The following is a 24,090-nucleotide window of genomic DNA, read 5'->3' on the forward strand; positions in this document are numbered from 1 at the left end:
AATTTCATGTATCCATGTCCAATGAATTATTGAGGATGGTTTAAGCACATTATTTACCACAGCTGGGTTTCCTGAGCAGGTCATTTAGTGCAGACACTCATACTGCCCATCTCCAGCTGTGCCCCCTTCAGGAGCCCCAGCTCACAGTGGTGGCCTTGGGGTGTGCTTGTTTCCTTGCCTCTTTTCAGTGGTTTACTTTAGTTTTGCAACACTGGAAGCCCAAAAGTCCCTGCAGATACCCACTTGAACAGAGAGAGAAGCGGGGAACAGAGGGCATGTGGGAGCAGGGAGCCCTCCATCACAGGCCTGACATCGGTAGGACTCCTTCCCATCGAGTCTGCAGCTGACCTGGATTGAGGGGGTGTAAAAAGAAGGAAAAAGTGGGAGCAGAAAAAAAAAAAGTTAATGAAAGATGGGATAAACAAGAAAAAAAAAAAAACAACAGAGAAGAAAAAAAAGACACAAAGGACATGAAGAACAGAAAGAAAGCAAGAAAAAGGAGAGAGAAAAAGATTTCGAGGTTGGCGGCAGCATCGGGGCGAGCAGCAGCCCCGGCAGCGATCCACCGCACTCCGCCTGTGCAGGAGCCGGATCACGGGCTGGTGTCGGAGCGGAGCCGCCCGGGGTGCGGGCGGGGCGCGGGGCGGGGCGGGCGGCACGGAGGGGCGGGCGCGGGGCGGTCCGGCACGCAGGCGCGGTGGGAGCCCGGGGCGCCCCACGCGGGCGCTCCCAGAGCCTCGGCGGCGGCGCCCGGCTCGGCAGCGAAGGGGGCGCGGGCCGGGACCGGGCGGCGTGGCGGTGGCAGAGGCACCGGTAGCGGGAGCGTCCGGGAGCTGCGGGAGGAAGGCGGCACCGCCACCGCTGCGCCCCGCTCAGCCGCGCTGTCGCTTCTGCTCGCCCCGCTGCCATGGGTTAGGGGCGGCGGAGAAGCGGGGGACACCGTCAGGCTGCGGCCGCCGGCGGAGCGCGGAGCGGCGCCCTCGGAGCCAGGGGGCGGACGGCGGCGGCAGGGCGGCCGCCTCGGGGCTGGCGCGGGAGGCCGGGCCGGGGAGCTGACCCGGTGCGAGCGCGGCGGCGGGCGGAGAGATGAGCGCGGAGTTGGTGAGCAGCGCCCTGGGGCTCGCCCTGTACCTCAACACGCTGGGAGCCGACTTCTGCTACGATGACAGGTACGGCGGGCGGGGGGAGGCTGCACACCTGCCGGCGGCGGGGCCGGGCCGGACGGCTGGGGGACGAGGGAACGGGGAGCCCGGAGCGCCGGTGCCGGCGGCGGGGACGTTGACGGGGCCGTGACAGCTCGCTGCCAGCCTGCCCTTCTGGCGGGCGCTGCCGTGACTTCGGCCGTCCCGGGCCGGGAGCGGGGTGTCGGCGGGGCACGGGGTGCCGATCCTCCGAGAGCCGGGCGGAGCTGGCCGCCGGCCATCCCGATTGGTGCCTTTTCCGCTGACTTGATGTGATTGCAGTTAGAACGGATGCGTAATTAAAATGTATTAGGGAGAACAGCACGCCTGGCTAAACTTATGAACCGTCCTGGGGTGCTTCATGCGCCGTTGGAATTAAACCATCCGAGAAGCGAGCCGGGATTTACTTTGACAGCTTCTCGGCGGCCCTTCTCCTCCGCTCCGCCCGGCGGGGGTCCCGCGGTGCGGGCTGCTGTGGGTGTCTCGCAGCGCCCTGCGGGGGGAAGCGGGCGGGCACGGTGCCTCCGGGTGGGGCGAACCGCCCCGCGGGGTGGGACGGGGCAGCGCTCGGTCGGTGCGCTGAGCCGGGGCCGCCTCCCTCGAGCCGCTGCCGGCGATGCACCTGCCGCGTCGGGAGGAGCTCCACCGTTCCCGCAACATCCTCAGGGCTACGAGCGTGAAAGCGGAGCTGCGGGGCGTGCCGGGCTGGGAGCCGCGTCCCCCTCGGAGCAGGGCAGCTCTAGCTTCGGTCCTTGGCGTCGCTGACACGAAGTCCTGTGGAGCGATTACTTCTTTCTGGTGTTTGTGTGAGCTTTCCGGTTACGGAGAGGGGTTTATTTTTTAAGCCTGTTTTAACATCTGAAGACGTAATACACGAACAGTAAAAGAAGGGAAAAAAGTAAACAGCCGTTATTCTGCTAGGCAGGGTCTGAGTTGAACCAATAGCAAGCAGTATTCTGACACACTGACACTACTTTCAACCCGCTTGTTATAGCTGAGAGCTGCAGGAGTTGAGGAGTATTTGTGTAACCCTAAGCAGCGTATGTTGCAGTATTTGGGCAGAACTGGGTTGTTTAAGGACGTGCCTGTCAGCCTGTCCTGCAGGCCAGTTCAATTTGGCTTGGGGTAGAAAGTAATTTGAAGTGTTGCCTGATAGTATTGATGCGGAGGTCAAGGTTACTCTTGCTCTTGCCGGGGTGTGCTTTAACACAGTTAGGAAACAGGGGTATTGGAAAGGGTAGAAAAGATAGTTTCATGCTGTCTTCATAATGTTAGTCCCACACTATTTAAAAGGTGTTGTGAAACAAAGCTATGCAGATATGTTTGCCTTGTAACTAAAGAGCGCCTCTCATCATTTCAGCTAAGGTTTAGGTATTCACTAGAGTGCTCTAAAAGCCAGTTAGTGACAGTCCCCAATGCAGGGTCATCGAGTTAGGATGCCTTTCAACTGCAGCCCTGGAAGGGAAAGGCAGGAAGGTTGTTGCTTGCTGGTAATTGTAAGGCTAGGAATTGCAGCAACTGGCTCTCAGACCTGAAGGATTCCCATAACGATAATCACAGGATCTTGCTGCCCTGCAGGAGCCTACTTGAAACATAACAGAGGAGAGGAGGTTGATGCTGGAGCTGCAGGACATGGCCCCCCATGTGGGAGATGGATCATACTACTAACTTTAAGTGAATCAAGATTGTGCCTTTACGCTGGGAGCCTGCAATCTTGATTTCAGGAGGGTAGCATATTGCTTTACCTTTTTCTTCCTCCTTTGCCAAGTGTATTGAAATTAGATCAGACTGTTGTTTTTTATTTTATTTTTTTAATATAGTGATCAAGCTTACTTTATAAAGGGTGTCTGTAATTGCTTTCTGTGTGTTTTTATGTAGGCTGGTTAAGATTAAGTGGCGTCATAAAAACTTCTTAGAACAAAATCAATTTCCCAATGGTAAAACTTAATATTTTAGCGGCTGCACTGCACCAAACCAAAGCCTGTATGGGCAGTGATATAACAAGCTTACTTGTACTCTGAGGTTTATGACTTTGTATCAAAGAATTCAATATTTTGTTTCCTACCCTTCACCCTATGAAACTGAAATTGAATGAATTTAAAAAGTATTTGTTCTCACTTTTCATCTGGAGTCTGCCTAACTCACTGCTGCTTTCATGCTGGATAACGTGACATGCGCATAATCAGTGCAAATGTGATCTCTTAGATCGATTGGCTTATTGATTAGTGTGAATGGAAGTGACAGCTTCTAAACCTGAGAGCCCAGCGCAAAGAGGAGTCACTGTTGTTTTCTCTGTGTATCTTGGAAACGAGCTTTTGTCACCCTGTTCCCTACTGCTGTAATTTTCACAGGCAGCTGTGATATTCTCTAGAAAAATGTGTAGATTACTGGGGAGGAGATCAGTAATAATCCTGTTCATTTTTGGAACAAATGAATGCACTTCTTATTCTCTTTTTGCTTTTGTTTTTAACTTTAAAATGGGTATGGCACAAATTAACCTGTAAGAAGTGACAAATGGGTGAGGGGTGGGTTCATGTCTAATGCCATCATGAGCTCAAGTTGCATGCTAATAAACATTTACTTATTGTTGAGCAAATGCAAAATCATTTCGGAAGCAGTAAGAAGAGGTAGGAAGAAATGCTATTTTTATTCCAGTGAATGTATTGAAGATCTAACATATTGGACTGTGTTAAATCCAGCTCCTTGCCAGATTAAGAGGGGGCTAATCTCCAGTCGCTGCACATACAGCCCTTGTTTCAGGCTAAGATCTACCTGCATCACAGGAGGGAAACCTATGGCTGCAGTGAGGATAACAACCTGGCATTTTTATTTTTCCTTGCCACTTGAGCCCACCCCAAGCAGGCAATCTGAGCTGTGGGCCCCTCACACGACCTGCGTTAAGTACGACAGATCCCTGTCAGCCTGTCGCTGGGGTGTGGAAGATTTAGTGCTCTGAGTGTCCTGGGGTCATATGCTGCTGTGGTGCGTGTCTGAAGCTACTCATCCACTGAGTAGCTTCCTTTGTCCTCTCAAATGTCAGAAGGAAGACATGGTTTGAGGGAGCCACTAGGAGGGATCTTTAACTGATGCATCTTCTCTGTGCCCATTGCGTGTATTTTCTGGAGCACCAGTTTTGCCAGAATTCTGGCTCTCTGAAGGATGCTGGCCAGATCACCGTGGCTTGTGCTGCGTTGTGTTTAATGGGCCTGAATGGGGCAGCCTTGCTGGTTGGGAGAAACGGAGTCAAACTGCTTTGTTCCAAAGCTGCAGAATTACAAGCTGCATCGAAGAAATCATAATGAATGCCTTTGTGGTGTAGTGTCAGTTTTACATGATTTGGAAATAGTCTGAGGCCGTGCCCATAGCACGGTACCTCTGTTGGGTCTGCCCGTGAGAATTAATCTAGCAAGTGACCCAAATACGGGCACTAGAAGAACAAGTGTAAGTACACTGGGGAAAATTGCTTGCCATCTGTCTCCTTGTTGAATGTGTATATTTGATTATTAATTTACATCTGTGATTTTTATGGCTCCTTTTTGTCATCTATTCTGTTTCTCAGCTCCAAGTGCACCTCTCCAACAGCCTTCAGCAGATCCAGTTCTCAGGTGGCTGCAGTCTTTTCAGTTCCAATAGTGAGGCCAGCTGCGGGGAAAAACTGAAGAAGGGGGACATTCACGCTTTATCTGTAGTGTTTTCCCTTTGTCCCTGCTTCTGTGTCTTAAACGTGCTAATTTCAAATGACCACAAGGATATTTTGTAAATGGAGCATGCCCTTGTGTTTGCTGATAAGGAAAAATGTAATCCAGAGAGGATGCCTGAGTAACCGAGGCAGCGTAGTTTTCAAGTACTATATTTGAGGATCAACCAAGCAAGCCAGCCTGCCTGGCAGGGTGAATCTGGCTTAATAATGTTCCATTGCTATGATGTCTGTTCTATTTTCAATGCTGAACATCATTTTAAAATATATTTGACCTATAACTTTAAAATCATTTGTGCATAAAAATTTGTGCTGAATAAAACGCTTTGATCAAAACATAAAATCTGTTTCATCAAGATAATGTGGTGTTCTGTGTTCTTTTCTTTCCTGCATTAAAGATGCTCTAGTATAGAGGTATTTGGAAGCAAAAAAGAAATTGTCCCCACAGGCTTCATTTGAAGATTTCTGTTACATAGCACTTAGATAAACTGTGCTGCTTTTGGTAGGTGGTTCACAGAATAAATTCATGACTGTTAGCAGATGGAGAGTCTCCCTGAGTCACTGGCGGGATGTAGCTCATCTGCAGGAAGTTCTTCCAGCGCACAATGGAGTTACAAATTCAAATGATCCACTTTCTCCTGCATCTCCCATATGTATTCCAGCTGCGCTTCTGAATCCCTTTAAGTTTGCCAGAGTGAAAGTTGCGCAGAAGTCTCTCATCTCAATTTGTTAACCATCTGATAGCTGCAGGAATGCTGAACTAGATCTACTTTGCCTCCCTCATCTGGAAGTTTGCCTTTTCCTTGTTGGCTGCTAAGGATTTTTTTTTTCTAGTGAAGCTGACTGAAGCAGGCTTTGCTGTTTGTTTGTGGAATTTCTTTCTTTAGCTGAAGTGTTTGATGCTGAAGCTGTAGATGCAAGGCCCGCTGGCAACCTGTGGTGAAAGTTGCTCCAAACATACAGTTGGAGAAACAGACTAAATCTGAAGAGAGAGATGCTTGTTCTCATTGTTATTTATGTAAGAATTGAATCTGTTATTTGGGCCAATGTTTACAGTTGGATTTTATCTTTGAATTACTTTGCAGGCTTGACTTGGATCAACTGCCTTTTTTAAACAGTCTTCACTAATTTTTGTCAGAAATGTTGACTGAAAGATGGAAATGTTTTACCTGGAGTTTGAATCTTAGGCCAAAAGTCCTTTCTTCTCTGATGCTTTGGCTCCCAGGGCAGTCTCTTTGTTAAATTTCTCATGGTTGCAGATGCTTTTTGCTGGTCTTTGACATTTGGCAGCTCTTGAACTCCTGTGTTTTCCTGCTTGGGGCATGTGGTCGCATAAACTCTCCTTACCTACCTTCAGTTGGGGCGCTTGTTGTGTGGGAGGGTTGGTTAAATCAGGATGACCGTGGGATTTCATTTCACTTCCAGATCTGGTTCTTAAGTCATGTACCAGTAGCCTCAGGATAGTCTTCTAGACCTGAGAAATTCAAGTTATGACTTGTACAGGCAGGCCCTCCCAAGTAAGCAGGGGAGGGTGCATATCCTGCAGTTCACTTCCTTGTGTCGTGCTCTACTGAACTCCAGAAGTCGAATTCCTATTGCTGAGTGAAACTTGAAGTGCCACAGGAGATGTTTTTTGGAATCACACCCCGGGTGTTATTTAACATCTTGACTCTACTGCTCAGTTTGTTAACTTCAGGACAGTCAAAATACCTTGCAGACCTGTGGATGTCACGTAATGGTCATCTGCAAAAGGCAGCAGTGTTCCCTTAGGCTCTGCTTTCTGCTGGGGCATAACACAGTGCTGCTGTTACTTATTTGACCACTTGTTTCGAAACAAATCTGCTGGATGGCTGGGATGTCAGTTAAAGATCAAGTATCTGTCAAACTCTATTTCACTTTGTAGAAGAAGAAAACCAGTAAAGCTAACAGTTTGAGGCCGATGAGACTTGTTCATCCAGCGCCCTTTGGAGAGGGATCGCTGGCCATTATGCTCTGATGCACTGCCATTTGAGCAATCCCTGGCCCTAAGCTTCGTGAGGGAGAAAAAGTAGAAGTGATGTCCTTAAATATTAATCCTTGTGTTCTCTGGGCATATTGGGGTTTAAGATGTTAGTAGTGGGGGTGCTGCAGTGGTGGCTTCTGTGAGGTGAGTCTAGCAGCTGTTCCATGTCAGATTAGAACCAGCTCCAGTTGCTCCAGAAGGGCCCCACCGCTGGGCAGAGATGAGCTGGGTGTGCCCTGGGAGAGCTGATCTAAGAAAGGGAAAAACAGCAGCTGGGAGACACAGCCCTGCAGCCACTGAAGTCAGGGCAGGAGGTGCTCCAGGCATGCTTCCTGCAGCCCAGAAGAGGCCCGTGGTGAAGCAGGCTGTCCCCCTGCAGTCTATGTGCACCACGCAGAGCAGATCTCTGTGTGCAACCATTGGAAGCCTCTACAGGAGCACCCTGGGTAGAAGCTGCAGCCCATGGGGAGGATGCTGTGGTGGGGCAGGAGGGCTGGGGGAGCTGCCACCCATGCGGGACAGTACTTCAAGGGTGACCCCTGTGATAAAGACCTATGTTGGAGCAGTGCTTGGAGAGCTACAGTCTGTAGGAAACCCAGGCAAGGTCAGTTCAGGAAGGATGGCATCTTGTGGGAGAGACCCCATGTGGAGCAGGGGTAGAGTGACCATGAAGGAGAAGCGGAGATGAAGCAATATAAACTGACTGAAATTCTTCTTCCCCTGTGCTTCTTATGTGAAGGGAGCAGAAGGAGGATGACAGGGGAGTGTCTTTTGGTTTCCTTCTAGTTCTCTCTACTCTAATCAGTTATCAATAGATAGTAAATTATATTAATAACCCTGTACTGAGTTTGTTTTTGTTTTGCCCATGTTGGTAATTAGAGAGTCATTTCCCTGTTGTTATCTTGATCCTTAAGCCCTATTTAATCTTGTTTTATCCACCTATTCTATTGAGGAGGGGGAGTGAGAGATCCATGTGGTAATGCTGAGCTGCCCACTGGTGTGAAACCACCACACCAGGACGCTGTGAATTGCTGTTAGCATTCATTTTCTGATGGCTTTATGAGGGCTTTTTTTTTTTTCAGGAATAGTAGGAGGTTTCAGTTGGAGGTAAACAATAATGCTCAATTATTGTCATCACATACCGTCTTTCCTTCTTCTCATCTTTTTAATTGCTGCAAAACGTGTTACAAAATCAGTGTAATCTCTCAAAGAGTGTGCAGGGGTATGTGCAGTCCACAAAGTAAATGGAATAGCGGGATTCTGTTTTATGCTTAAAACTTGACACCAGGTGTTTTCAAGCATCTGTCCTCCACCAGAGAGCTGGACAGACTTCTATTTGAAGTCTTCCAGAAGGGCTGCTGAATTTATTGGTCAGTCTCTGCTGGCTGTGAGCACTCTCTCTGCCCAGCTCAGTCCAGGCCACAGTTTTACAGGTGAGGGAAAGTGGATTTTCCATATGATGGTGCAGACCAGCACTGCTAGGCAACTGGATGGGCCACTGGCATCCCCTATTACTCACGGACCTGTCAGTAGACCAGAAAACCCCTCCCTGACCTCTGACCCATGTTTCAAGTGAGGACAGCTTTTTCAACATCCTGTTTCCAGGGTGGATTTTTCTCAGCTTAGTGTTACTCTAGGCTATTTTGCTAATGAGAGGGTTATGTGATTTTAACTCCTATCTGCTTTAGTCAGTCTGGTATTAGTTCAGAGGAACAAGGCGGTAATTGGTAGCAGAACTATCGCTGTAAAGTCTCTGCCAGTGTCTGGATGTTATTTTCATGCAACTTGTTAATTTGCATACTTAAATCCTAAAAAAGGACTTGAATGCTTAAAATGGGGTCACAATTCAGTGACCAAAATTGTCATGGAAACAAACCCACTCAGCATCAGCTTAAACTGCTTCTAGATCTTTGTTCTGTCTTCCCTTTCCACTCCCTGACTTTTTAGATGAAACGATTAATAATTGGCCCTGGGCAGAGGAGCCATGCTTCAGCATGCCTTTCTCCAAGACACTGAGCATCCTTACTGCAGAACAGCCCGCATCCTGTGCTTAGGACATCCCTCTCGTGGGAGACCAGTCTGGAACCCTCTCAAATTCCTAAATGAAAGATAGATATACCACAAGTGTTTGCAGTCCCAATTTGGAGACAGGATTTGATTCCTGTCCTTAGCTTTTTTGTTTGTATGGTCACCTGCCCTCAGTAAGCATAACTTTGTTTTTTATTGCTATTCTCAGGATTTTCTGTCCCTCTGATAAAAGGAAAGCTGAGTCCTGAGTTGGATGGCTCTCTGTGACTTAGGTGCCTTCCTCTAGAAGCAGTGATGAGCTGCTGTGTACGTAAGCTTCCAACACTGTAATTCATCAGTGGTGCTATTATGGCATCTAGCCTCTGACTTTTATGCAGTGATGTTTCTCAGTTGATATTGTTTAAAATAGCCATGAGGTTTTACCTGGTAAGTTACAGAAGCCGATAATGATTATTTGATATATAAAAAAAAACCCACAACAATGTTTGACTAAAGCACTAAGGAATGCTCTTCCTCTTAAAATTATCCTCTTAAGATAATGTTTTCGGTGGGTTTAAGGTAATGTGGTTACTCCATGGGGAAATGTTGCCTGTTATGAAGATCTTTGAGGATTAGCGCTGGTACCAAGAAAATATACCTATCTGTACATAGGATTCAGAGAGGCCCTGTGTTGCGGAATATCACAGTTAAAAAGAAAATCCAATTCTGAAAGCTACCCTGCTAGCACTGAACTTGATTTGGTTTTGTTGATGAGTTTGTTTATTATGGCTTCATCTAGATTGCAGTAGTAGAAGAAATGAGAGTTGTCATGAAAAGGCAAGCATCAGTGTGTAGAGATAGGAGGGCTAATGTGGCCTCCAGATGGTAGACAGAGATGGTATGCTTTGAAATAGTGGTCACTTTGCAATGTAGGATTCAGTTCACCGAATTGTGAAGTAATAGGTCAGCATCTTGGACCAGAGTTAGAACTGCTTAATCCAGCATGTTTTTTTCTTCAAATGACTAATTTGTTCCAGTAACCCAACATGAGATCTTAAAGTGCTACTTCCAAAAAAAAAATAAAAATAAGTCTCTTCTGGGAATTTTTAGAGTTTTTTTGTGTCTCTGTATAGTTTGGTCCCATCTTATACAGGTGTTTTTTTTTGTTTTGTTTTGTTGTTTTTTTTTTGAGTGGACTTGTAAGAAGGCACAGGAGGATCTCACCAGCTGCAGAGCACAGTGGTATATTAACCAATACGCTTAAAGTTTGCCTTTTAAAGCACACAATGTATATGTCTTTACCGGGTGTTTAGTTCTCTGTCACTTCCTTTCTCATTCTGTGTCTGTTCGTGATTTTAGCCATATTCTAGCACTGTGATAACCCAAATGTTCTTGACCCCGTTTTGCAGTATCATCACATTCATGGGTCCGGATCAGTTACCTCTGGCTCTCTTGTTCCTGTGGACTTGTACTCTACTAGTTTGACAAGGGGTTTAGGTCTAGCTAGAAATTCAAGTGAGATGCTTGCCGTTATCTCTACAGCCATTAGAGTAACTTTCCTAACCCATATAACAATCGGGATTTCCTTGATTAAATTTGAAGGAGCCTGTGCTGGCTTCATTGGGACTGTGTGCACTTGTGGTGGTTGTTCTGTAGGCTGTGAGCCTTCTGCTGTGTACTCTTTTCCATTCTTTATACTCTTTAAAAACAAAACAAAACAAAACCACAAAAAATCATCCAAAACAACAACAAAAACACTCTTTTTGTTTCCAAATAAAAATATTTGAAGGAGTACTGTGCCGTGCGATATCCTCTCATTTCCATCAATTATAGGAACATGAAGGTGCAATCATGCGTTCACTTGCACTTCATGCTGTCCTTATTTGATTTGACTGCTTAGTGGGGCTGTAGTGCTGGTTGGTTGTTTTTATTATTATTATTTTTTTTATTATTAATTTTTTCCCAATAAAAAGATGAAGAGGTAATTAGGCTCAAGTGTGAGGCATAGGCTCATAAATGGCACAGTATCTTAAGAAGCCTTATTTTGTGAGTTGTCAGTCCTCTAGATACCACTACAATAAGATATATATATATATTTGCCTTAAATTAAGACAGTAGTTGTCTGGCTTTCCTTGTTGATCTCAGAATTTCATCAGGGATTCATCCTGTGCAACAGACTGAAATCAGATGAGAAGCTCCGTGTGGAAGTTAGGTTTGTGGGTCTCTAGCAAGACTGTTCTCCTTCTGACATCCTGTCTTTCACCTTTCAGATCCCTTCCCAGCAAATCTCATACTGAAGAGGGGTAGACACTTCTGAGAATGGCAGACATCTATTTGTCTATTTCCTTGCTGAAAAAAAACCAACCAAACAACCAGATTGTAATAGGAAGTAGTAAATTCCGTGGAGCTTGAGTGTATGAGTTTATGTTCTTGTTTTTTTCTAAACAGTTGCTTGAAGAAACAGTTCTACTTGAAGAAACTTTCTAAGATTATTTATTTATTTATTTTTCAGGAAGAAAGGAAGATTGGTCTTGCAAAAGCAGAGCTAGTTGCAGAAGAAAGACTTCATTCTCTAATTAGTTATTTGTAATTAAACTTCTGATCGTTTGCATTTCTATAATTAAAGCAGAAGAAAACTGGGCCTTTCTAAAGGCCTTTTGATCTAAGTTAGGGTTCCAGTGCCAAAACAATAATTTAAATGCCCCATGGCTATATAAATAAAGCTTGCAGAGAGAAAAAATACAAAGTAAATTATGAAAAATTTAATCAAATAACACTGCATTTTTTTGTGTGTAGTAGCTTGTTTTGGTAATGCAAGCAAGTCTTTCCTCTTTAACACCAGTGTACTTCAGTAAGTGTTGTATTTTATATAAGATGACTTAGCTGTGTGTTCTACTCCATTTCACAGTACATTACTCATTTCTTTATGTGAGTTGTTAAAAACTGTAGTATTTCTCTTTAATAAACACTGTGCTTCTGAAGAATTCTCAGGATGCACTTTTATTTAGAAGGTGAAGGACTTAACTATGGGGAAAGGCCAGAAAGTAGATGGCTCCTTGTGTTGCTGGCCTTGTGTTAAACAGACCCCATGTGAGATCCCTTCAGGCTGCTCTTCACTGACAACCTCCCTTGTGCACTGCCTGAGCTCTGCAATGATAGCTGAGGTCATCCCTGCACCAGAGCTGTGGTGTGAGGTAGCTTGCAGCACCCTGAGCGTGGTTATGGGGCTATTGGAGAGCTGCTGGCAGGTGCTACCCAGTGTGAAAGCCATGCCCACCCCAAGAAGCTTGGAGTTGCATGTCTGGATGTACCCTGAGCTACTGTGAAAGACGTTTCATCTTTTACCGTTTCCTCTCTCCCTATTTTTGCCCCTTATGTGATTACAGGCTCTTGGCAGCCAAAGTGGCATCTTTAATATACATACGACACTGGTTGGCTCAGCATGATAAGGGCATCTGGTTGTGGGCATCTGGCTGTTTCAAAAGGATGATTCAGCTTAAAGAATGGAAGCTTATTGGAAGTTCTTTTTTTTCCATAGAGTTGCTAGGTCTGTGGGTTCTATTTAGTCAGGACAGATTGGATGCAGTCTCCCTTTCCTCTGAGTATGTTGTGCTGTAGGATTTTACCAAAGATTTTATTCTCTTATCTTTTTATGTGACTCTAACTCTTTTTTCATTCGTGTTGAATGAGTTGGTTTGCATCAGTTCAAAACTGAATCCCAAATTACCCTGATATTTGATGGCCCTAGATACGTGGTGTTTCTGACTGGCTAGTACAGGGTTAAAACAAGTAGGAAGGATTAAGTGTCCAGGCAGCAGGAAGTTAGTTTGTCCTCTGGAATTTAGAGCCTGCTTTTAGCACTTGACAAAGAAAATAATGAAAGGATGTTAACAAAAAAGTAGATATTTCTAACCACATGAAATTGATTTGTAGAGGTACGATAAACCTGTGAAAGATTCTGCAGGAAATTCTCCTGTAGGGGACAGTCAGCTATTTCTTTCTTTCTTCCTTTCTTTTTTCAATGTACGCTTCTCAACCACTAAATGCAGTCTCTTCCAAAAGCAGTTAAAGACTATCCTGGAGTTGGACAGACTCTCTGGTGAGTTGGGGGAAGGATTCCATTAAGGAAAAAGTTCTGAGGAATATTGGCTTTCACCTAGTTGTGCAATCCACTAATGTATAATATTAATAGGAATTAACATGTGGTATTTTTCTCTAGAAAAATGGTAAAAAATATGAACTACAGGTATATAAGAATACCTGTAGTGTTTCATCCATCTGATGTTAAGATTTGTGTTTAATCTACTTAGGTTCCTCCAAATGTAACGCCTCCTATTTGTTCCCATGGAAACTACAACAAAGAGCACAATATCGCCATTTTATAGACCAAATTCTCAGCTACAACACTATTTTCAACATAGCTACTGACACTTGTTATGCATTTTTGCCAACGATGAACAAGAACCTTCATGGCATGCTCATAAAAATTTACGCCAGCGGAGGTCACCTACTTTTGCCACTGCTGAAATGCACCACCCACTACCTCACCATGCTCATATCTGCCATTTGGTCTCCATAAACATCCATCAAGCACTGATTAATGTCAACGTGTGCAGTATTTTCTGCATGGAGGAATTCAGTGAGACGCCTTTGCTTCATCCACACTTCCTTGTCATGCTGCCTGTCTGCTGCTATCTGTCACGGTGAGAAGGTTCCACCTCTACTGTCATACCACCAACATATACCTCCGATTTTGTAGGCCAACATACTGAAATAGGCATTACTTTTATGGAAGCCATTGTTTTGGAGCTGCTGATCTGAGGTGTTTGGGATTCTGCTGATTTTGCAGGACAAGAGAAGGTTTTCTGCTCTGTATGCTGCTATGGATCTCAGCACTCCTTGGGGGCAGTGTTAGAGGAATCTTATCTAAGCATGAAAATTGAATAGTAAAGGTCTGAAGGTGATGAGTATGATATGTATATCTTGAAAGGCTCTGATACAGTAGCTTGAAGCAAGGTACCACCCTGTTAGGAACAGTTTCCAAAAGTCACATGCTGTGTGAAATTTAAATGTGCCTACTTGACTCTGAGCTTGGTTTGCTCTGAAATTCTTGCAGTCTGAAAACTGTAGATTTTTGTTGAGACTCTGTATAGTAGCTTATTATAGGTGAGGAGTTTCTGTTTATGTTCACACTGCGCAAATTGTTAATGACATAAAAAAGTGTATGAACTTGTTGTGCAGCGCAAGGTTTTAAAGTCAATTTCTCATTGCTTGAAACCCAACATGTTGCAGTAACTGTTTCTGAATAAGTGACTCTAAAGCATGCAAATGAAGAACTAATACACAGGTAAATGTAAGCGTGGAAGAGCTTGCCGAGTTCTGGCATAAACACTGTTACTAAGTGTCTTATTCTTTCTATAAATATTTAAGAAAAATCTAAGTGATGTGATGGATGGTGGATGGGATTCAGATCATTTTTTTGAGTTTTATTTTCTTCTGGCCTCGTATAATTTCAGTGATAACGCTTAGAAGTGTAAGTTGCCCTTGATTGCCTGAGCACAGGCAAGGCAATAGGGACTTCTGTCCGTTGTGTAGCACAGCAGGAGTGATGGCTGAGTGTTTTTGCTTGAGCAACCCTGAGAACACTTTATTTTGCATACCTCTTTTAAGACAAGAAATCACAGGGAAACATATATATACAGAGTATATAAAAGCACAATGTTGTACTTTATATTCACTGTACTATGTGCCTAGAAAGATAACCAGTGAGTAGAGAGTATTTGTTTTCTATTCTCATTTCTCATTGAATCCTATATGAAATGCATGAGGTAGCAGAACACAGTCCTGCTAAGGAAGAGCAGATATTGTGATAATTCATAGCATGAATCTGAAATCATGCCAGTTAGTCCTTTGCCAAGGGTAAGTGAACACACTTGTAGAATAAGTTGCTCAAGGCAGACCACTTATCATGCTGTATTCTGCTTTGTAAAATGCAAAAGAGCCCTGTGCATAGCAGGACAGTTGCATTTAATATGCATATTTAATTGCACATATAATAGCAGACATAATTTTCCATCCTTGCAGTGCTATCTTATGTCTGCACCAACAGTGCAGGTCATGGAGGAAACGAAGGGATCGACTGCAATCAGCGAATCTTCCTACAGAGTGATTAAATTAGTATCAAATTATGCCCTTAGGATATTTCTAAGCTCTCAAATATAGTAAGCAGTATGGTAATCTGAAAATAAAGGATGTTGTTTTTTTCTAGTCATAAGAGACTTTGTTTCTGTAGTCGTTCTGAGTTTCAGCAGGAATTTCTACCATTTTGCTTTCTGCAGCAAAGGATCAGTGTTGACTTTGCAGTTTTTATTTCTTTTTCTGCTGAGGGTTAGAAGCTAGGTACATGGGTCACCTTTCACTCATTCTAAATAAAACTAAATGAGGAAGCAAGTATAGAGATTATATTTCAGCTACTGCTTCGGGAACTGACTAAACGTTGATTTAATTGAATTCAATTTAGATTGGTTGAATGTTGCTACTGTTGTAATTAAGGAAAGAAAACTGCAGCTACCTAATCTGTTTTTCTGTCTCTTGTACCTGCCTGAAATTTATTCTTTTCTAAATTACAAATGAGCGAGTGAAGTATCCAGCTAAGCAAAATCAGTATTTGTGCTTTGATGACTATGCACTAACTATCTCTTGCTTACTGGGATGGTAAAAATTAGCAGATTGGAGAAGACAAATGGCCTGTTAAGTAATCTGCAAGAAGGAGGAAAAATGACTTAATAGCTTGTTTTAGTGGCGAGCTGTTTACTGCGTCCTTAGGTAGAAAAGGTCAAGATAAAAGCAGATCATTTTGTAGGTCTTATGTGTCAGTAAGAGATAAAACAGCAACGTAGGGCTCGGGTTTACCCTGAAGACTACTTTTGGAAACACTTAGACATGTGTTCAGCTTTTTGGATGTAAATAGTCCCATTACATGAAGTCTGGTCCAACTGGAGTCAATGGTAAAACTTGTGGCAATTTAAATGAGGCTAGAATTTCATGAATAAGTTCAGTGAGACTACTTGTATACAGAAAGTTAAACATATGGCTCTGTGTTTGCAGGATAGAGGGCCTGAAAGGCTACGGGAATAAGGCCCTTGTGACACAGTTTGAAGTGTGACCTGCCTTGCTGTTGGGTGATGGAGAGCTGTGGCGAGGAAGTGGACGAACCTTTTGGGCATAAACAAGCACAGAGTATATAAAACATAATAAATAACTACAATTCATAAAACGCTTGGTTGGTCTTAAATAATGAATCGGTGAAAATGTTTATGGGCTGTGCTTGTTCTTGTAATATATTTTTATTTTATATTTTTTGGCATAAATGCACGTAAGGAATTCGTATCATTGTTATGTTTTGTTATTCATAACTATTTAGTAGTGGGAGAAGCTTTCTTTAAGAAGGAGGATGTGGCAAGACAGAAGTTACAACCCCTCACACCCAATATAATAGTCATAAGAGTTACGTATGCAATGTTTGAGAATTATGACAACTGTTGTAGCCATCATGTATATCAGCTACTTAATTTCATATCACGCTCAGTGAAGAAACACTGTGTGCATTATCATAACTTTGACTGTTCTCACCATCTGAGGCTTTCCCCTCCAGATGTTTCACTGGTTAGCAAATTTGATTTGGAACTGCTTGTACAGCAAAACAACTGTCACATACATTAACGGATCTCTGTCTCTCTCTTTGTGTAGAATATCTTTGCAGAGCCCAGTTTCATGTCTTGGTGACAAATAGAATTTAAATGACTGCCTCCTTAATTCTGTGAGATTTAGATAAGTGCAATTTTCCAGTTTTTTGAGGGAATCATGATTTATATTTTATAACACATACACAACCAGGCAATTATCATAAGGTCTTATGGCAGCTTGGCAGTCTTTTGTGCCTATGGAAACAATTACACAATAGTGCATGTGCAGATAATGTTATCAGGTGTTCTTTGTGCGTGTTCGCTCATTTTACCTGGAGTATACTAAAAAACTGCCTCTACCTTCTCATTTTAAAGAAGCCAGCTCTGTTGTAAGATGAACTTGCATAAAGACAGAGACATTGAGGTCTTAAAAAAATAACAGCTGCTATTCATTTTCAAATGCTTTCATTTTGGCATGCTGTTGGTGATATTTTTTCTCCGTGCACTTGAAAATCCTTGTGCCGTGAGGAACGTCTCCCCATGGTGAGGTTAGATTCAGGCTGTGACCTCTTCTTTGTCCTTGCTCTCTCTCCTTATCCTGTCTCCAGGTTGTAGACTGATATTCCCTGTTTTTCTGGAGGATGGAGGAGGAGAATATATTAGCACTGCTGACTGTGCACTACAGTTGCTGTTGGGGAATAGGAATCTGTAGTGGCCAACTTCAAAAAAAGTGAAGTGTCAAGGCAGTAGGAGGTACTGCACTGGTATGGAGCTGTTGTGATGTGTTTGCATGTGTCTGAGGCAAATACTTTCTCACTTCTCATTCAGTGTTTGTAGTTCTTAAAGTTTGAGAGTTTTTTTGCTGCATTATAATAAGATATCATCTTATATCATCCCACTGCATAGGGAGTGGTGCATTAGAGTGCTTCAGGAGTACTTGAGAAGAGATTTCCTCCCCCGGGACACTTCAGACTGAAAGAGAGGAGAAGAGCAAAGCATGGAAAAGAGAGAGCACGTGCATAGTGTTCCTGCATGTTAATCTATCTGTTGTATCTGCAGGTATGAGAACCATCCAAAAGTTGAAGTGAAATGTCTGGAAATTAGGAGGAGGCAAGACAGGGAAGAGAGAAATGAGTTATGGCTGAATGCTTGGTGGTTGTTAGGCATGTGAGATGCAGAGGATCCAAAGCCAGTACACAAACTTGGAGGAAAATTGCCCTCAATGTGTCAGTGCTGCTACTGAGTTTGCTGAAAGAGACATTAGCCCTGGATTTTGGCAGTCTTCACTGTTTCTGTTGTAGCAAGCAAGGCTGGGTCAAACTGCTTAAGCCAAGGAAGTTTGCTTTGCCGAAACAAACCTGAGATTGATCACCCCATTGGCATGGCTAGGAGGTTGCATGGGGTAGCTGCTTGTGGCGTAGGTGGTGATGAGCAATTGGTGGTGATAATCGCATCAGACTGTACCAGTGAAGTCTGTCCAGAGAGATCTCCCTGGATTTCACTCTCACCTTTCACGAATTTTCAGCTTGCTCTTCTAACCTGTTCTGTTTCGCCATCTCCCTGGGTGGTTTTCTCCTCTCATGTTTCCTACAATGGAAAGCTAATAAGACATATACAGAAAACAGACGCTGGAACCGAAGTAGGAAAAATGAGCAATGGCTCAGTTAATAGAGTTTGGCCCTTTCAAGGAGAAAGACACAATGTAGACTGAAAAAGAGATAAATGGCTTGGGAAAGGAAAATGGATAAAACAATGTGGCTGAAGACAGAGGCCCAACTGTTACTGTGTAAAAATTAGATTGCTGCAGAAGCTGGGGTTTTGTGGCTGCCTTGTTTGGCTATTCTTTACTGTGAGTCCTAGTTTAGGGCAGACAGCAACAATGCGAAGCACTGCTGCTTTTAGCAGGTTCTTGCCAAGGCTGCTGTGTGGCTAATGAAGCGCTAGAATGTAACCTAGTCTTGGCAGTAGAGGTTTGGGTGGAAGGCCAAACTGAACTATCAGCAGAGATGATACTATTTTTAGGGCTACGTATCTGAAAAAATAGTTGATAGAAAGCTATAGAAGCTCTTGGAAAGTGGCACGTGCTTGCACTTTGGATGCTTTATGCTGAAGTAGTTTTCAAATCCCTGTCAACATGAGAACTGACTGAATTTCAAACATAGGATTGCACAGCATGTGGCATTCATTTATTATCCCATTATTAGATTAAGTGTTATGAATTAAGTACTCTTTCCCTGTTTTCTTAGGCTATTGTTGTAGGAGGCAAACATGCGTCTGAAATACCAGGTATATATATATATATATATATATATATATATATACTTCGCTTTTTCTTCTCAGACTTTTTTCTTCTATTTCTTTCTTTCTTTCTTTCTTTCTTTCTTTCTTTCTTTCTTTCTTTCTTTCTTTCTTTCTTTCTTTCTTTCTTTCTTTCTTTCTTTCTTTCTTTCTTTCTTTCTTTCTTTCTTTCTTTCTTTCTTTCTTTCTTTCTTTCTTTCTTTCTTTCTTTCTTTCTTTCTTTCTTTCTTTCTTTCTTTCTTTCTTTTTTATGATGTCTGTTGTGAAGGACAAAGGGAAAACTTAATTTTGACCTTGAAGTAGAAATTATTTGTGATGAATACACATAATTCCAGGCCTGCAAGACTTGTGACCTGAAAATGGGAACTTAACCTCAGTTAACAGATTCTGAGACCTGCTTGGTGTGGAGTTCTGCTAAAATGTTCAGTGGATGCTCTTTTGAATGTTGAATGAGGTTTTAAAAGATTTCCTGCATTTACCTGTATGTTGCCTGACTTTTAATGCTGGCACGAGCTTGGTAGAAATTCTATACATTTATCATAAAAAAACTTCCTACTTGATGGTTCATACTTCTCCCTCTCTAATTGTAAAACAGGAGGAAAATACACTGAGACTTTCCTGTTAACATTTTTCTTAGTCACTGTTTTCTTAGATGGATGAAATACTTCAGAACTGCTTATGGCTATGGAGTATGTTTACCTTTAGCTGATATGGAAATTCTTCTAATAAATACTTTTTTTTTCTGTCAAGTGTGATATCCAGGCTTTGGGCATAGAGGCAGAATTTGTCTGATAATGGCATAAAAGCAGCCCACTTACACAAGTGAGCTAACATCAGACTGATGATCAGTTTGCATGGTGACTTGGCAGTGCAGCATTCACCAAAGCTGTTGGTCAAGGAGTAGGGATGAAGTCTATCCAATATGTCTTTTGGATACAGTTATATATGTTAAGTAGGAAGAAAAAATGTGAATACTGAAAATGGGAATGCTAATGGTTTTTGTAGCATGCTTTCATCAGTTACTTTGGTGTGCAGGTAACTCTCTCAAGCCAGTGTAGCAACAATACTCTCTTTTCAAAGGGATCTGAGTTCTGGAGACCATGCAGATATGAGGGACCATATGAATATGAGGGACAATAGCAATCTCTGTCCGACCTAATAGAAAACAGCAGCAAATAACTCAGTCTAGAGAGTCACATGTGTTCAGTGCATGCTTCTGAGTTATTCTGGCGTCTAAATATATTCCCAGTGTGTGACTATCACTGTATTTTTGCCTCAGAATAATTATGAGTTACTTGGACTTAGATAGTTTTGGCATATGCTTGAGTTATGGCTCTGGCAGACAAAGCCAGAAAGCTCAGATAGAGCCCAGTACCAGGGCTAAGTCAATAAATATATGATATTTGCAGTGTGGGTGGTTCGAAGTATAATCTTTTCAGAAGTTTATAAAAGTACACTCTTTCCAACAGCACTGTGAGTTCTGAAGCAGCTGGATCTTTCTAGGAGTTGCATCTCCACTGTCTGAAAGACTATAGCTGTCCCAGTCCTAAAGACCAGGCCCTTATTCTGGCCTACACAAACAAAAAACCTCATACTTTGTATCTTCCCTTGTCCACTTTTTATTGGACTTAGTAGTATTGCTGATATAAACCTAAACCATGCTATGACTGTCCTATTTTTTGAGAACATAAAAATCTTAGAGATTTTGCTCATGTTTTGCTTCCAATTACTTCATCAGTACCTGCAGTATGAAGCAATACAAGTCTGTATCTGGGAAATCAGTGTGGGGAAAACAAAACATAATTAAAAGAATAATTGTTAAAATCAAAATTAATTATGGTTAATAAATAACATTTAAATATATATATTTGTAATAGATCTGTATCTAATGATAACCTTCAATTTTCAGAATGCTGTTGGAAAGTTTTATTTTGCTGCTTCTATGTATTTATCTTTAAAGAGGTTTCAGTACTTTTTGAAGACAGTTATATGCTTGTAAAAATCACCAACTCAAAGTGCAGTGGTTAATGTTATCACATATTTACTCTGTTTTAACATTAGAATGATCAGGAATGCCACAAGCTAATCTGTGGATTTGCCTGAGGTGATGTTGTGAGCCCTCAGAGTGATATGTTTGAAGTTGTGCACATCCACTGATTTGAGTAAAGCATGTACCTTTATCAAAGACCTGCATAAGGACTTAGATAATTTATGATTGCTTTTGTTTCAACAGAACTTTAAAGGTCTTTTCCCTTTTAGTTAGTTAACATTACTTGTTTTTTTTTGTTTTTGTTTTTTTTTTTTTACTGTTTTTCTCCTGTACTGATGATCTAGTATTAAGAAAACATTTCTTATCAGTATATACGTATATATAAAGAAACAGAAACAACCGAACTAACTCAACAGAACAACCCTCAGAGGAAGAAACATAGACAAGCCTTTTTGTGCCATCATAGACTATGAACTGTGAAAGCGATGCAAGCTCAACTAGTCTTCTTGCATGTCAGTATTAAATTTGTTCCATTTTTCTCCTGTATCTTGCTGTTTGCTTTGTTCCTCTCCTCTTGTTCTTTCCTACCTCTCATTTGTATCACAGCTTCTGTGATCTGAAAAGGAACCTGCTCTGACCTTTTTCAGTATATTGCAAAAAAGCGTCTTCACTGATGGTTTGGATTAATTAAATATTGTTACTTGGTTCTCTGAATCTGATCTGTGTTTTGTTGCTTCTTATAATTCATGTAACCTACCTCTTCATGCTTTTATGGGTCTTTGGTGAGGACAAATGTCAGACTTTTATGCTGATGCTTACTGATATCTGTATCTTTTCTGTACTACATTAAGTTCTTGAGTTCTAAGAGTACCCTCTTAGAGAAGAGTATCACGGAGAAGTGATAAGATACAGTGATGCTTATGTAAAATACATGCTACTCATGAATTTTACTTGTGAGCTGCACAGCACCTTTGCCAGCAGGGCAGACCTGTGAGTGCCTTCTCCTTGTTGTCAGAAACCAGAGCCACTTTCAGATCTGCTGCCCTGGCAGTCCTGGGGACACACTGCTTTCCCAAAGTGCTCACTGAAGGCTGGGCACGGTGGCCTTGATGAAGGCCCCTGTCTGCTCCTCCTCTGCCTGCTTTGTTCCCCTAATCCCACAGCAGCTGTATGAATTTCCTTTGATTCCTCCTGCTGCAGCAAAGCTGCAGGGGCTCTGGAAACCTGGCCCTGACCCCTGCTGAGCTGATAGAGATAAGAGCAGCAGCTTTGCCAGTGAAACGTTTGTTGCTGCTATATTTCAACTCAGTGCAAGTTGAACTTTGTTTTTCAAGGATGAGTGATCTCAGCAGCTCTGGCTACCTCAACCCTGTCCTGGAGCCCCCAATGACCAGACCCTGCTCAGTCTTGGTTGGGAGCCACTGTCTGTGAGTGGGTGATAGACAGTTTGCACAAGGGTAATACTAGGGGCAGTCAGCCACTAGACCAAAAACGTAGAGCTGCCAGGCTGCTCCCATGGCACTAGGGCCCTTTGCCATGCTTGGTGCAACAAGCATCCCACGTTTTGGATTATGTCAGTCAGATATCCCTGAAGTAAACATTGAAAGTTGATGGGTTTTGTTCTCATTTGAAGTTCATATAGATACAATTCTATTAGCACAATCTGCTTTGTCTTTTATCATTTTCAACTCTGCTAGGTATATTCAGTTTCAGCATTTGGATGTGAGCATGCTGAAATCTTTTAAAGTATTTTTTCAGGATGGCATTGCTGATTTACTTTTGCAGGAACTTCTGTATCAGTCTGTTTAATAATAACTTTAATGCTTACAAATGTAGAGGGACAATACCAAGGATACTGCTATTATTTCAGCCTATACACTCTTTTCTGAGAAGCTGTTCTTTGCAATAACCTCTGCCAAACCCCCCACCCTCCCAGCCCTCTAAGCTGCTAGCACTAAACATTAATCCCAGCATAACCACTGAAGCGTGCACAGAAGACTTACAAATGCATTAGTGCCCAGACTTGTGATGTCATGAAATGAAAGCTGTATATTCCTCCCTCGTTTGCTTTTTTATCATTATAAATCTGACAAGATCGTGGCTTTGTTACTAAGCAGGTAGCGTAAGCTGGGCCTCGAAGCTTCCAGGAAGGGTCAGGGGATCCAGTATGAAACTTGTAAACCAGTCCTTGGTTTACAAGCGCAGCTCTGAGCTGACAACAGCCTGATCTCTAGCATCCACAGTGCCCTCAGCTGCCCAAGAGCCTTCAAAAGAAGGAGTGTATGTGGATGTGACCATGATCGTGGCAGCCTGCTTGCAGCCGCATAGTACAAGAATATGTGTGCAAGAGCACAAACAAGTTTTATGAATGCTGTTGTATTGAAGCGTTTAAAAAGCAGAACAAAGCAGAGCCCTTCCTGGTTGTTTGCTGCTTTTTGTGCGTCATGGAATCACGATAAAAACTCTATTTGCCTGTTCTTTTCCCTTCTTTTGAAGTGCTCAGAAGTTTGGATTTGTTTAATGGAAAGGAGAGTCCGTCTTTATCTCTTTTCGTTTTCAAATCTGAGAAGTGGTAGGAAAGAAGAAAATAGTAATGCACTAAAATCATTTGGTTAAAATCACTTTTCCCCATTTTTGGAAAGAGCTTTTTTTGGCACATTGACTCCAATTTCAGTGTTGCCTCTCAGTGAGACTGGGAAGGCTGGTGAGGTGTTGATGTCAGGTTCTTCTTTGGCCATTTTTAGGCAGTGTGGTCAAACTGCACTCTGCAGTTATGACACTACTCATTTTTACACCCTGATCCGAGGGACTTGGAGGAAGAAAAAAAGAAATAATAGTTTGCCCAACTTCAAAACTTGTTTTTTCTTTATATTTGAGGAGATGGTATACAGCAGGGAAGAAGTTCTTTCTAACATCCATAAAAAGCAATTTCTTAAATGCTTCACTTCCTGGTCCCAGCCTGATAGTCCATAGCTCTTACTTATTTTTCCTGACACGGGTGTTGAGGTAATCCAGATTTTTCAGTTGTCTTGCATTGTGTTTTTTCTCTAAAATGATTTTGAAAATGACCTGGAACAAATGAGGGGCGAGCTTTTTGTCTTTTGTCTTTTGCCGAAAGACATAGCTGGCACTGCTGGGTGCAGCAGAGGCAGATCTGCTGGCAAATGTTGCAAGGGCAGCTTTTCTTTCTTATTCTCTCCAGGTATTTTCTGCTCTTGATATTTACTTGG

At 42.7% G+C, this 24,090-nt stretch overlaps 1 protein-coding gene across 4 annotated transcripts in view; it reads left to right on the forward strand.

Annotated features, from left to right (window-relative positions):
• The first annotated feature begins 701 nt into the window (after nucleotides 1–701).
• The window catches only part of TMTC2 (transmembrane O-mannosyltransferase targeting cadherins 2), a 242,375-nt gene continuing 218,986 nt past the window's right edge, over nucleotides 702–24,090 (forward strand). For 2 of the 4 annotated variants that reach the window (XM_015857482.3, XM_085537860.1), the window contains exon 1: nucleotides 749–1,169. In XM_015857482.3, the coding sequence (XP_015712968.2) occupies nucleotides 1,087–1,169 (83 nt within the window). In that variant the 5' untranslated portion in view covers nucleotides 749–1,086. Of the gene's footprint in view, nucleotides 1,170–24,090 lie in introns of all 4 variants that reach the window. The other 2 variants (XM_015857488.3, XM_015857506.3) reach the window with 2 other exon arrangements.

This window comes from Coturnix japonica, chromosome 1 (assembly GCF_054131305.1).
Source record: "Coturnix japonica strain WE chromosome 1, WE-NBRP24, whole genome shotgun sequence".
Lineage (NCBI taxonomy): Eukaryota > Metazoa > Chordata > Aves > Galliformes > Phasianidae > Coturnix > Coturnix japonica.